Source organism: Amborella trichopoda, chromosome 8 (assembly GCF_054954075.1).
Source record: "Amborella trichopoda isolate Santa Cruz 75 chromosome 8, AtrichopodaSantaCruz75HAP2 v2.0, whole genome shotgun sequence".
NCBI classification, from domain to species: Eukaryota; Viridiplantae; Streptophyta; class Magnoliopsida; order Amborellales; family Amborellaceae; genus Amborella; species Amborella trichopoda.
Genome location: NC_142343.1, coordinates 8,315,062 through 8,328,492, shown reverse-complemented (window position 1 = coordinate 8,328,492; position 13,431 = coordinate 8,315,062). Strand labels below are relative to the sequence as shown.

Below are 13,431 nucleotides of genomic sequence, written 5' to 3'. Positions count from 1 at the left end.
TAAAAATGACTAAATTACCCCTCTCAGATTTCAAGATCCGAAATATTTATTTTCCAAAACTAAATTCACTGGAAGCTTTTCAGAAATTCACAGTGAGGGTGGCAATAGACCAGAACAAACCCGAGACCCGAAGGGAAAGACCCTGGACCTGATGGGTATGGGTATGGGTCCTACTTTTGAACCCGACATATTGAGTCCGATCCAAACTTAGACTCGAATACTATATGGGTTTGGGTCCAGCAAACTCCACCCATTGCCCCTAGTCCCAAATGGGCGGAGGAACGAAGATGGCTTTGTCCGCCAAATTGTACCAGTCAAACGGGCCTATATTTATGACTGAATAAACAAACAAACAAATAAAGAGACTGTGCTCAAATATGTGTGAAGGAGACACAGAAAAATATAGCAATCACGCCTACCAATATATTTGCTATACATGATCTACTTACTATACGTGCAAAGTCCACAACTAACCTAAGTATTTACCAATAAAAATAAATTGAAAAAAAAAATAGACAGGCACTGCATGCAATTTGTTTTTTTCGAAAACCCATGGTTCAACTTGATGAAAAAAAATAAATGACCCAAATAGGTCTTCAGGATTTTTGTTGTGGTTTGAAGGATCAACAATCCGAAAAAAATTAAAAATTAGTAGGGGCCGGTTCTGGCCAATTCAGTGACTAAAAAATATAATGTGAAGTTGGTTGGTACCAGTTTTTTGAAAGAAGCAGCCACTTTTGCAAGAGAACCGGTACGAACCTGAACGGAATTGGCACATTAATAAGAGGAACTGGCTGGTTCCCGATATTTTTTGGGATCTAAATAAGTCCGACTAATTCTTAATATGAATCGGCTTATTTTGATCCGGATCACCGAATTTTCAAACCTTTGCCGTGTTATTGTTAAGAGCCCGCCCCAGCTTGCCTGTCCAAATAGTTTAGAAAGGAAGTTCTTATTTTACACTTTTTAACATGAGCCACCTTATTGCATTCAAACCATTTTTTGTGCTTCAAATATGTCAATCGGATAATAGACTTGCGGAGTTCCAATTCATCAAAGCATTAGGAATTTCATTAATAACACAAAAATTATCTCAAAAGCGTGAGAAAATAAAATAGTTTTCTTAAATAATATTAAACACGTTAGTTTTTGAAACTTAAACTATTTTAAAAGGGTGCGGTTTGTATAAGGCCGAGGCCCTAAACAATCAAAATATAGGACACCTTCAAATAGTATTGAAAGATATTGTTTCAATATCAAAAATATTTGTGATGGCCTGAAAATTCATTTTCATCTCTAATTATAAAACTTAAAGCTTCAATTTTATGTATTTTTGGGTAAGTCTAATTTTATTTATTTTTGTGTAACTCTGTGGGGCTGAAGGCCCCCCCTACCCATTTTTTTTATTTTTAGTATTAATAAAAAACAGGTAGGGGCCTTCTCCCCCACTGACTTACCCAAAAATAAATAAATACAATAGTATAGATTGAGCAGATCTATGAATACTTAAAAATCTTGAAAATTAACGGTCTGAATATGCTTTATAAGATGCAATATTTCTAAGAATTGAAATCCATTTTTTCTCATGTCCATGCATCTTGTGGTCCAAATGATCAATTTGAGGATTTTTGGGCATCGAAACAACCACTTCTAGGAAATTTTTGAGGTGCGTCTTAATTTGATTATTTAGGGCCTTGCCCTTATATAAACTTTTCCCTGTTTAAAATTTCCCTTATCTTGATTGATCTAAAATATTTGAATTTTGGTTTTGAGATAACCAGAGACTAAATCAAGAATCTTAATTTAACCAATAATAATTCCAAATAAAAAAAAAATATACTCCCCACAAGAACCGCTTTCCTAGAGAACATGTTCACTTATGTAAACACATTCTCTTAAAAAAGAGTACTCCTCGAAGAAAATAGGAATGTGGTTAGGAATGGGGTTGAGGTTCAAATACATGTGTTTGCTTACATAGATTGCTTGGTACAAGTGAGCCTTATGTTGTTCTTTCTGTGTCCATAAGTTTTATTAGGTTTCAAACTTTTTTCAGTCGTTTCTTCATTTATTACACAACAAAATAATTTAGATAAACTATTGTTTCATTTTTTTGGGTTTTTTTGTTATTTGCAAGCCTATAATTTATTTTATTTTATTATTATTATTATTTTTTGAGGTGCATGACAATCCTCCACCTCAAAATTATTGTTCTTGATATTTGATGTAGTCGTGTTTAGGATCATTGTTGTCATTCCATTGTATGCCTCCATTTTCGTGTCATGACAGTCGGAGCAGATCAAATTGTTGTGTTTAATGACAATTTAGACCAAAAAATTGTCAGGTTGCTCTAATTGTTACTAAGTCTTGAAATAAGGTTATTGTTCAATGGTTTTATTGTATTTCTACCTAGACTCATTGCATGCTCTTATGCAGATTGTAGTTTTATTTCACGTCATATATGAAATTTTATTTTTTTTTCACTTTAATTTTTAATCATCATTGCTTTTTTTTAATTAATTAGGATCGGCCATACGAATCTTGATCTGCTATTCTACTTTATTAAGAGTCAGATCTTCAGTGAGACCAAAAGTTCTCATATCTTTTCTCATTACTTTCAACCATGTTCTTTTGACCCTATCCCTTGTGTATTTTGAGTCTTCCACTTGAATTAAATCACACCTCCTATTTTGTTTTTTTAATCAAATCTCGATAATTAATAATTTTTAACATGCCTCAATTTTGACATGTCATCACATATCTATTTGTTTCAATTGTTTTTAAGACAAATCCCAAAAGTTTGCAATTTTTAAATTGCTTAATTTTTGACATGTCATCTATTCAAATCTAATTTTTCAGAGTCTTCTTTGAGCCAAATCACAAAAGTTCATAATTTTTAACGTAATTTTTGGTGATCCATACTTTCTCTCCAAATTAATGCCTTCAATTATTTGGATCAAAACACACCTAATGCCAGTTTTTTGGTTTAGTAACATTTCATTATTACCCTATTATTCTCCTCATTACTAACGATAATGTTGGCTTTGGCAATAAATTACCATTCCCCAATAACCAGAGTTCCATTTACTGTGTTCATTTCATTTACATGTTAGCAGAGAATGATAGAAACATATGAAACCTTGCAACATCAGCTGTAAAAGTGAAATAAATGATAAACAAACATTATTTTCATTACCACCTCAATAAATGTATAGTTCAACAAAAATAATGAGCATCTCCAAGGTGTAGGGCCAAAATCTAGGCCAATAAATAAAACCTGACATATCTAACTGTCCGTACCCTGCACAAACACTACTACCTATGCCATGTCTTACTCTTTTTGTTCTTGATTTGATTCACCAAATGATGAATTACTTCTTCCAATTTGGCCTGCCTTCCTTCTTTGAAACTCCAGAGAATAGGAACAGGGTATTTTCCACTTGGATTGTATTCATTGAGTTGAAGCATTGCCGTCTCCACAGCCTTGAAAACTTAATCCCCATATTCGTCTCTGAGTTCTCTCAACTTGTCATCATTTTCATCGATGACCTCCTGCACCATCACCAGAATTTTCCATGAAATCAGAAGCATGACAAAAAACCAACTAAAAAGAATTCAATAATGACTCAATAAGATCAAGAATTTAAGAAGATACACACATATGGGAAGTTACCGCACATCTAATAGGTCAATATGTTGCAGGCGAAAAGGAATTTATAAAATTGAACACTTTCATTATCCGCCTGCGAGTTTATGCTATGTTCGATGCAACTTGATTATGATGGTCTATCTCCCAAAGTGACTATCTTGAGCCAAAAAAAATGCGTTGGCTTTAAAAAATATAGAGATGAGAGCTATAGAGAAAGTTACACTGCTGGTCTACAGTAAAAACATTACATCTTGATCATATGATATTTAATATGCATTTCTTTCAGTATCTGTCATATTTTGGGCTAGATAAATGTATCTTTACAGCCCCATGTTTTGAGCCCAAAGGCCCAGATCCTTACTTCAACTTATTTCTGTTTAAAAGCAAAAAATTGAAATGCAAAAATGTTAACTAGATCATGTAGTGAATGCTAAACAAATTAACAGGAAGGTCTTGGAAGATGCATATGGATTTGGTTGTTGATCCTGAAACCTAATAGAAATGAGGTCCTAGGAAGATGCATATGCATTTGCTTGTAGATCCCGCCATCTAATAGAAATGAGATCCTTCTAAATTTTTGGGGTTCGATTGCATTTGCTGACCAGTATACAGAGAGAGGGGGTAGGGGTGAATAAAATGCAAAGACGCATATCCATTTATGCCTCCATAAATGTATGAATACATGGAAACCATCAAACAAGTTTCTTAATGAGGCAGGAAATAATAAATGTCCAAGAAAATCCAATGCATCTAGAGAAGTTGAAAGCATATATGGAGATGTGCACATTTTGTGATACCTTCAATCACACATATGCAGCTATATGAAGCATATCTATCGTCATGTAGATGCATTTGTCCAGGAATGCCAATGAAAAAATTCACAAAATTCAGAGTTACATACTCTGTCCATGCTTGCAATAGTAACTGTCTTGAAAGGATGCCAAGATGGGTTTCTTGTGCGTTCTTCCCATAAGGAGCATAACTCTGATGCCCTCAAATCCCATTCTTCATTTGGAAGCTTTGCTTTTACAGCACGAGTAAATGGTTGCTCATCAAGGACCCCCATTCTCTTCACGCCTATAGATGAACGATTATTTGATTTCTTCTCAAAATACTGCACGAATGGATATATGTCAGCTTCAGAAGTTACAACCATCAGAAAATAAAATTTGACAAAAGATGGTTATACATCGAAAGAAATCATGAAGAAAAGTGGGTCCTCCAAAATATGCCTGTGTAATTAAAGGTATACCAGTCTATTGTTGTCTTTTAAAACATATAAATCTTAATTTTGAGGGTTAGATTTTTCCAAAAGAGTTGTAGGACTCTACCTCAACTGCAGCTTTACGAGCTGCTTGCAGCTCATCAATTGCTTCTCTTTCCTTTCTTAAAAGAACATTGTTTAGCTCTTCCAAGCTTTGCATTTCACTTTCTTTCTCCTTTAACTCCTCGACTGGTTCTTTCACTCCCTGGTAAAAATTTTCTTCAATATCTTTCATCATCATCTGGTCGTATTTCATCTTTTTTATTTCTTCTTGACAAGCAAGTAGTTTTTGTGCGCTTTCCTCACGAAATGCTTGTAGCTTTCTCTGTGAGTTAGCATTATAAAACCCTTAAAAGGTAGGAGCTTAAAATGCAAAAAAAAAAAAAAAAGGAATAAAATAAAATAATATTGTGTTATTCTTTTTGCGATTTTCAATTTTTTTAAGGGCGTTGCTTTTACTATATATAAAATAGAAAAATCAGAGAATGCAAGTATGAGTCCTACCTAAAAAAATAAAAAATATAAAACAAAAATAGATGTTTTCTTTTTTTTTATTAGTTGGGTATTGAAATTGGTTTAAGGGCTTTTAAATTCTAGGATTTTAAGTTCTTATCTTAATTCTAGCTTTTGAATTGGGCTTCAAAATAGTAAAAGCCCTGAAGAAAAGGTCAAAAAAATACAGAATAAAAATCAATATTTCCTCTTTTAATTTGGTTTTAAAATTGTATTAAGAGCTTTAAAATTCTAGCATTATCAAAGCCTTTAAAAGGTAGAAAGTTTAAAAATGAAAAAAGAAGAATAATAAATAAAATTATATGGTTTTATTCTTTTTGCATCTTCTGTTTTTTAATGTCGTTTACAACATGTACAAAATAACAATCAAAGAATTGCAAGAGAGAGAGAGAGAGAGAGAGAGAGAGAGAGAGAGAGAGAGAGAGAGAGAGAGAGAATGAATTACCATCTGTTTGGGAAACTTTGAGTATTGACTATTGAGTTATTGATGCTTGATCTATCTTCCACAGGTTTAAGTTGCAGAGAAGAGAGAGAGAAACGCGCCTTCAAATTCAAGAGCAAGAGAGAAAGAAAGATACAAAGCAAGAGAGAAAGAGAGAGAGAGATGGGTAAACCAAAGAATGAAAGAGAGAGTTGTGCTTTTCGAAAGCCCAAAGAATTTATGAGAAGCGCGGATGTAAGGGATTGGACAAGACTACTCCTCGACTCTTTTCAAATATTCTGAAAGGCCCCCGGTGAATTTACTTTTTGAGAGTAAATATTTCGGATCTTGAAATCTGAGAGGGGTAATTTAGTCATTTTTAGAATACGGATAAATAGAGATAGTAATCGGTAATAACAGAAATTTTATGTGAAATTCTTGAAAATAGCAAATATTTGTGTAATTAAGTTTAGTTGAAATTCTTGAAAATAACAAATATTTGTATAATTAAGTTTAGGTGAAATTCTGGAAAACAGCAAATATTTGTGTAATTGTTTCTTTATTTTAAGAAGCCAAAAACGAAACATAAATAAAATTATATTGTGTTGTTATTTTTGTAAATTTTGTTTTTTAATAGCGTTTAAAATATGTAAAAAGGAAAACTCAAAGAATGCTAAAAAAAGGACCAAAAATACAAAAGAAAAATCTATGGTTTTTTTTTTTAATTCGATTTTGAAATTGGTTCAGGGGCCCTTAAAATTTTAGCATTTAATTTTTTTTGTAATTCTAGCTTTTAAAAAATACAGAATAAAAATTAATATTTCTTTTTTTTAATTCCTTTTTTAAATTATATTAAGTGCTTTTAATTTAGAGCATTATAAGAACCCCTAAGAAATGCCGAGGCTCTGAACAATATCTACAAAATAAAAATCAAAGAACAAAACAAAGAAAAAAAGAGAATGAATTATTATCATGTTGGGGCACCTTGAGTATTGACCATTGAGTTAGTGATGCTTGATGTGAAATTTTTGATGGGTTCTTTCATCTTATTTGAAATTTTACAAGATTTTTATTTATTTTTATCTATTTTTATAAAATTGTGATTAGTTTTTGGATTTTCTTTAATTATATACTTTTTATTTTTAACAATTAGGGCAATTGAGGATAAAGAAAATAAAGAAATGAGGAGCAGGAATGCAGAAATGACATTAAGAAACAGAAGATGTATCTCTTACCTTCCCCTCGCTCTCCTATCTTCCACAGACAGGTTAACTAACTTGCAGAGAAGAGAGAGAGAACTGAGACTTCAATTCAAGAGAGAGAGAGAGATGAATCTATATAAAGCAAGAGAGAGAAAGGGAATTATGTCTAAATATAGAGAATTTGGTAAACCAAATAAATAAAGAGAGAAAGTAAGTTATAAAAAAGAAAAGAAAAGAAAGAGAGAGAGAAAGTAAGTTATAAAAAAGAAAAGAAAGAGAGAAAGTAGCCTTTATCAGAAGCACTCGGAATTTTATCAAAAGAGCGGATTTGAAGGCGTGATAATTTATGACAAGTGCGGATAATTTATGAAAGTAGCCTTTATCAAAAGCACTTGGAATTATTATTGGTTAAATTAAGATTCTTGATTTAGTCTCTTGTTATCTCAAAACCAAAATTAAAATATTTTAGATCAATCAAGATAAAGGAAATTTTAAAAAGAAAAAAGTTTATATACGGGCAAGGCCCTAAATAATCAAATTAAGAAGCACGTCAAAAATTTCACTAGAAATGGTTGTTTCGATGCCCAAAAATCCTCAACTTGATCATCTGGACCACAAGATGCATGGACATGAGACAAAATGGATTTCAATTCTTGGAAATATTGCATCTTATAAAGCATATTCGGACTGTTAATTTTCAAGATTTTTAAGTATTCATAGATCTGCTCAATCTATACTATTTTATTTATTTATTTTTGGGTAAGTCAGTGGGGGAGAAGGCCCCTACCCGTTTTTATTAATAATAAAAATAAAAAGAATGGGTAGGGGGGCCTTCACCCCCACAGAGTTACACAAAAATAAATAAAATTAGACTTACCCAAAAATACATAAAATTGAGGCTTTAAGTTTTATAATTAGAGAAAATGAATTTTCAGGCCATCACAAATATTTCTAATATTGAAACAACATCATTCGACATTATTTGAGGGTGTGATTGTTTAGGGCCTCAGCCTTATACAAACCGCACCCTTTTAAAATAGTTTAAGTTTCAAAAAATAACGTGTTTAATATTATTTAAGAAAACTATTTTATTTTCTCACGCTTTGGAGATAATTTTGGCGTTCTTAATGAAATTCCTAATGTTTTGATGAATTTGGAACTCCGCAAGTCTATTCTCCGATTGACATATTTGAAGCACGAGAAATGGTTTGAATGCAATAAGGTGGCTCATGTTAAAAAGTGTAAAATAAGAACTTCCTTTTTAACCTATTTGGACAGGCCAGCTGGGGCCCTTAACAATAACACGGCAAAGGTTTGAAAATTCGGTGATCCGGATCAGAATAAGCCGATTCATATTAAGAATTAGTCGGGCTTATTTAGATCCCAAAAAAATATCTGGAACCGGCAAGTTCCCCTTATGAATATGCCGGTTCCATTTAGTTCGTACCGGTTCTCTTGCAGAAGTGGCTGCTTCTGTCAAAGAACTGGTACCAACCAGCTTCACATTTTATTTTTTAATCACTGAATTGGCCAAAACCGGCCCCTACTAATTTTAAATTTTTTTTGAATTGTTGATCCTTCAAACTACAACAAAAATCCTGAAGACATATTTGGGTCATCTATTTTTTTACATCAAGTTCAACCATGGGTTTTCGAAAAAAACAAATTGCATACAGTGCCTGTCTATTTTTTTTTTCAATTTATTTTTATTGGTAAATACTTAGATTAGTTGTGGACTTTGCACGTATAGTAAGTAGATCATCTATAGCAAATATATTTGGTAGGCGTGATTGCTATATTTTTCTGTATCTCCTTCACACAGATTTGAGAACAGTCTCTTTATTTGTTTGTTTGTTTATTCATTCATAAATATATGCTATTTGAACTGGTACAATTTGATGGACAAAGCCATCTTCTTTCCTCCGCCCATTTGGAACTAGGGGCAATGGGTTGAGTTTGCTGGACCCAGACCCGTATAGTATTCTGGTCCAAGTTTGGATCGGACTCAATATGTCGGGTTCAAAAGTTGGACCCATACCTGTACCCATCGGGTCCCGAGTCTTTCCCTTCGGGTCTCGGGTTTGGTCTGGTCTATTGCCACCCTCACTGTAAACTTCTCTTTTTTTTTGTCCATTTTTACTATCATATACTCATTTATTGGCAACAAGATCACAATCACATGTCATTAGATTTCAAGCCATTTGATTTGTCGTTTAATAGCTAAAGATAACTACGAGATCTTATTGTATACGATCCTTAATACATCAAAAGAATAGGGCTTAAAGTATTTTTTCTCCAACAGTTTACAGGTACATGTCGGGTTCAACTAGACTGGGACCCGAACCCGAATAGTATTTGGATCCAAATATTAAACCCATACTCAGACTCGTGTTATGTATACTCGATGGTCCCAGGTCAACGTCAGGTCCATTCCCACTCGTATTTGGGACTAATAAATGGCTGTAACAAGATTGATCATAATGAGAAATAATTTACTCAAGTAAGTTGTCATGCTTAGCAGCCAAAGTTGAAGCCGGATCAAACTGACGAACTATGTAATTCGCATTCTCCTACTTGAAAAGACATTGCTTGATATTGAGATTTGGGGTTGGAGAATGGATTAAAAACGTATTTGAAGCTAAGTATTCTCTTTATGGCAGAATATCACCTACCAACCACTCTACATTGTTCAATTCTATACCTTGGATTGTTATGGGGTATTTCAATGCAGTTAGAGACCCTAGTGAGATTGATAGGGGCAAGAATCAGTGGTGCAAAGCTATATGGTTGTGTGATGAGTGTGTGATGAGTGTCTGATTGAAGCTGAGTTGGAAGACTTGAGCAGAATATAGAGTTGATCACCATCTTACTTGGTAGAATAAAGAAGGGGATGGTCATCTCATATATAGAAAGCTTGACAGAGTATTGGTGAATGAATGTTGGAGTACAACTGGGCTGTGGCTGAATTCTATGCCCCTGCTATCTCTGACCACTGCCCTGGTATTGTAAGAGCAGGGATTGAGCTGAGTAAGACTCACAAGCCATTCAATTTCTTCCACTTTTGTTTTGGGCTGAGTCTGATGAGAAAGCTCTTCTTTAAGCTTGAAGTCATGTTACGAAGGCTTGGCAAACTGCCGTGAAGGGCCCCAGCCCCTACATTATGGGGCAGGGGGAACCTCTACCAAGTTTTTCAAAAGCTCAAAGCAATGAAGCAAGCCTTGAAGGCATTCAACTCCAAGAATTGTAAGAATATCTCTGAGAAAGTATCTGAAGCTAGAAACGATCCAAAGTCAGAACCTTCTATACCAAGATATGGGAAATGAGACTAGCATAAGGCAGGAGAAAGAATGCCTTATCAACCTTGCCGCAATGATGAAGTTGGAACTCAACACTGAAGTTGAAGTTCGACCGTTCGTCCTTATGATCCTTCATTCTTTAACCAACCAAGGGAATGTTCTGGCACCTAGCCCATTCGCGGGGAATGAGCACACCTGCAGTGAATGTCCGTGAGAACAACCCACTAGCTGGAGTTGGCACATCAGTTGTTAGTTTAAACGCTGGAGCGATCATTGCTACCAACACGGCCATCCCGGTTGGGCCTGCAACCCGGCGTGCAAAAGGACTGTGCAATTTGAAATACACTTGTAAATGAGATCACAGCAAGCATGAGAGCCCGTGGGCATATTCATCTTTCGGAGATTCTTGCTTAAAAAGAGAATACTTATCTAAGAGAGAAAACTGTAATGTTCTTATTGTTGGGAATCAATTCAAGATCCAATTTGATAGATTCGCCTTCGGGCACTGATATTCTGACTCTCTCAATTCCTAAGAAGACTGGGGGGATTCCTAAAGCATAATTCTTCTGTGACCGTGGAACATGCGAGACATTTACTTTCAGAAATTGACTTAGTGCATGCCTTGATGAAGTAAGGCTCGGGAGAGCAGAAGCAAGTTGTTATTTTCAAGCTAGAAGGACGCAAAAGAAAGAGGTTTGGCAACTTTAGAATGCAACACAATAAGAGGAAAGCAAAGCCTAGTTAAGCGGGTGGGCGGAACTGTTTTCATTTGAAAAAGAATCAAAGTGTCAGCTTAGACTTCTGAGAGGGAGGTTCCATGGGCGGAGTCACAAGTCTCAAGGGGGAGTGTCGGTAGAAGACAAGAGACTTTCTGAGGGGAAGCATCAACTCAGGTTTTGCGCCTTCCTGTTGTGTTGGAAATCTGTTTTGTAACATATTTCGAATGTCATTAGAATGGCTAGTTGGGCCCTTGCTTCTCGCTGCGAGTGACGCCTCGGCGGAGATGATGAAGAAGTCAAAATAGAAAAGTCAAATGCATAAGGCTGGACGAAGCCTATAAGATATTTGATTGGCACGAAACATACTCGCTCAATTTGCCAGACCGTTGGATGAAGCAAACAAGCTTCAAGAGTAAAAGAGGAAAGCCTCCAAAGCAGTCATTAAGATCATGATCGCTTGGTTCCTTCGAAAGGCGGGCCCGGCACGCTTCTGCTTGGGGCGCTAATGAGGACAACGAAAAGGCCGTCCCATAAAAAGGTTATAATCCACCTCGCCGTTTATTTTAGGAGAATCGAATTTCATTGCTGGCAACTCTCTTTGGCCCTCCTTCATGTAAAGAAAGAGTGTTGCACTTCTTTTTTTCAAAAAAGAATCTTTCATCTCCTCCAAGAAGTTAACCGAGGAAAAGGCTTTGGGCTCGTGGGCTTACCATCAGTCCTCAACTCGCTTCTGTAATAGTCCATTATCTCAGATGGAGGACCAGTCCTTCAGTCTCATCCTCCTGAACTCTCGAGCCCTTAATTAGATCAGATTAGCTTAGATCAGCTCAGAACAGATTGGTCTATAGTGGTGGACGGCGGAAGGCGAAGGCGGTACTACTTACTAATATATGAGTAGGGCTCCTTGCCCATAACTTACATTCTCCGCTGGATGATCCTCTTTTGTATAATGATTGACTACTCCTTGATCACTTATTATAGTGACCCAACTGGAACCTTCAAAGCTTCAGGTTGGTCTCTGAACTTCATTGAAATGAAAGGGATGATCTCCTGACTTATCTGAAAGGGAAATAAGAACCGGTCTTACCATCACAAATAATTCAATGAGGATTAGGTTCATCTGACACGTACACGACTTATATTATACAATTTCATTTGCATTTCAAGGGCTTCTCTTGTCTAGCTCGTTCTTGAGCTACCTCTTTGTCTTATAGCTACTACCAATATGCTATGCAAGTGGTACAAGTGGTGCTACTAATTCAGTGCTAAGCACTCAGCTTGCTCAGGGCTTGGAAGACCCTTCGCTAGCGAGGCAGCTATTACAGAGGAAGAATAATAAGGAGGAGGTACCTAGGAGAAAGACTTATATGTAATGTTTAGCCACTGGTTGTAGCACGTACTCTTCCTTTCCCGAAATAAGATATAGGTCTCGCTCCTCGTCCCCTTGGTCGGGTAAGTTCACTTCACTTCTTAGAAAACGACTCTTTAAGTCAGGGTCAGGCACAAAGCGGCAAGGAAAGACGGATTAGATTAAGTCAAATGGCATTCCCCCCTAGCCCCTTTCACAACCGCTTCCGCCGGGAGGGCTTCTTTACTAAACTAAGAATGAATAACTTGCTTGAAAAGGGATATCTTAATAGAATGGAAATGCCCTCAAGTAGAATTCTTGGTCTTGGTAGCAGGTTCAACGAGGGAGGCTATTGATTGAAGCACTTTAAAGCTAACTAGGATATATATATATATATATATATATATATATATATATATATATATATATATATATATATATATATATATATATATAAAATAGCCTGGTTGTGGTAATAGGAGAAGTAGATCGATAGTAAGAATAAGTCAATGGAGTCTCGAAGTGGCTATCGACTGTCTCAATCAAGGATTGAAACTTATTACCGAAAGTCTGAGCCAAGCATCTATATCCATTGGCAGTGAGATCAATAGTAAGGTTGCCCTTCGGGCCCTCTATCTTTCTGCCTCTCTCATAGAGAGGATAAATGGGGGATAAAAGATAGCATGGATTGGAGTTAGCAGCTCAGATCGAGCCCATCCAGCATCTGTTAAAGCAATCTAAGGTTATGGCACTAATTAGAGAGTCTTGATTCCTTTTGCCCTTGAATTGTCTCAATCAATAGGTGAGCCTGTGATCCTGCCAATCCGGCTAAGAAGCTTAGGGCCAGAGATGATAGATGATGTTGTGTAAGGGAGTAGTCTTGCACTTGGTGATCACTTGATCCCTATCTGAGGACTATCTTTCCTTTGGCATGAACAAGCAAGAGGCTCCAGTAAGCGAGACAGACTTTGGTCGAGGAAAGAGGTCTTATGCCAAGCCTTTCTACAAGATGTTAGAGCATT

General features: G+C 35.7%; 1 protein-coding gene across 4 annotated transcripts; it reads right to left on the bottom strand.

The window, feature by feature from the left end:
- Positions 1 to 3,163: 3,163 nt before the first annotated feature.
- On the bottom strand, positions 3,164 to 7,148 carry LOC18436129 (factor of DNA methylation 1). 4 transcript variants are annotated; one of them, XM_088874803.1, is made up of 4 exons: positions 7,080 to 7,148; positions 4,978 to 5,115; positions 4,548 to 4,760; positions 3,164 to 3,549 (listed from the first exon to the last, which is right to left on the bottom strand). In XM_088874803.1, the coding sequence occupies exons 2-4, from the start codon at positions 5,068 to 5,070 to the stop codon at positions 3,490 to 3,492; spliced, it is 366 nt and encodes a 121-aa protein (XP_088730929.1). In that variant the 5' UTR covers positions 5,071 to 5,115; positions 7,080 to 7,148; the 3' UTR covers positions 3,164 to 3,489. The 4 variants fall into 4 exon arrangements, with proteins under 4 accessions (XP_088730929.1, XP_006846216.1, XP_088730927.1 ...); XM_006846153.4 differs by having other exon boundaries at positions 4,978 to 5,235; positions 7,080 to 7,124; XM_088874801.1 differs by lacking the exon at positions 7,080 to 7,148 and adding an exon at positions 5,869 to 6,199 and having other exon boundaries at positions 4,978 to 5,235.
- Between the last annotated feature and the right edge of the window lie 6,283 nt (positions 7,149 to 13,431).

What these genes read in the sequence shown, in the direction of transcription:
- LOC18436129 (XM_088874801.1), bottom strand. An exon ending in CTCGTAAAGCTGCAGTTGAG is followed by an intron (nt 4,761 to 4,977) that starts GTAGAGTCCTAC and finishes CCATTCGTGCAG; the next exon opens with TATTTTGAGAAGAAATCAAA. An exon ending in CTATTGCAAGCATGGACAGA is followed by an intron (nt 3,550 to 4,547) that starts GTATGTAACTCT and finishes GTGATGGTGCAG; the next exon opens with GAGGTCATCGATGAAAATGA.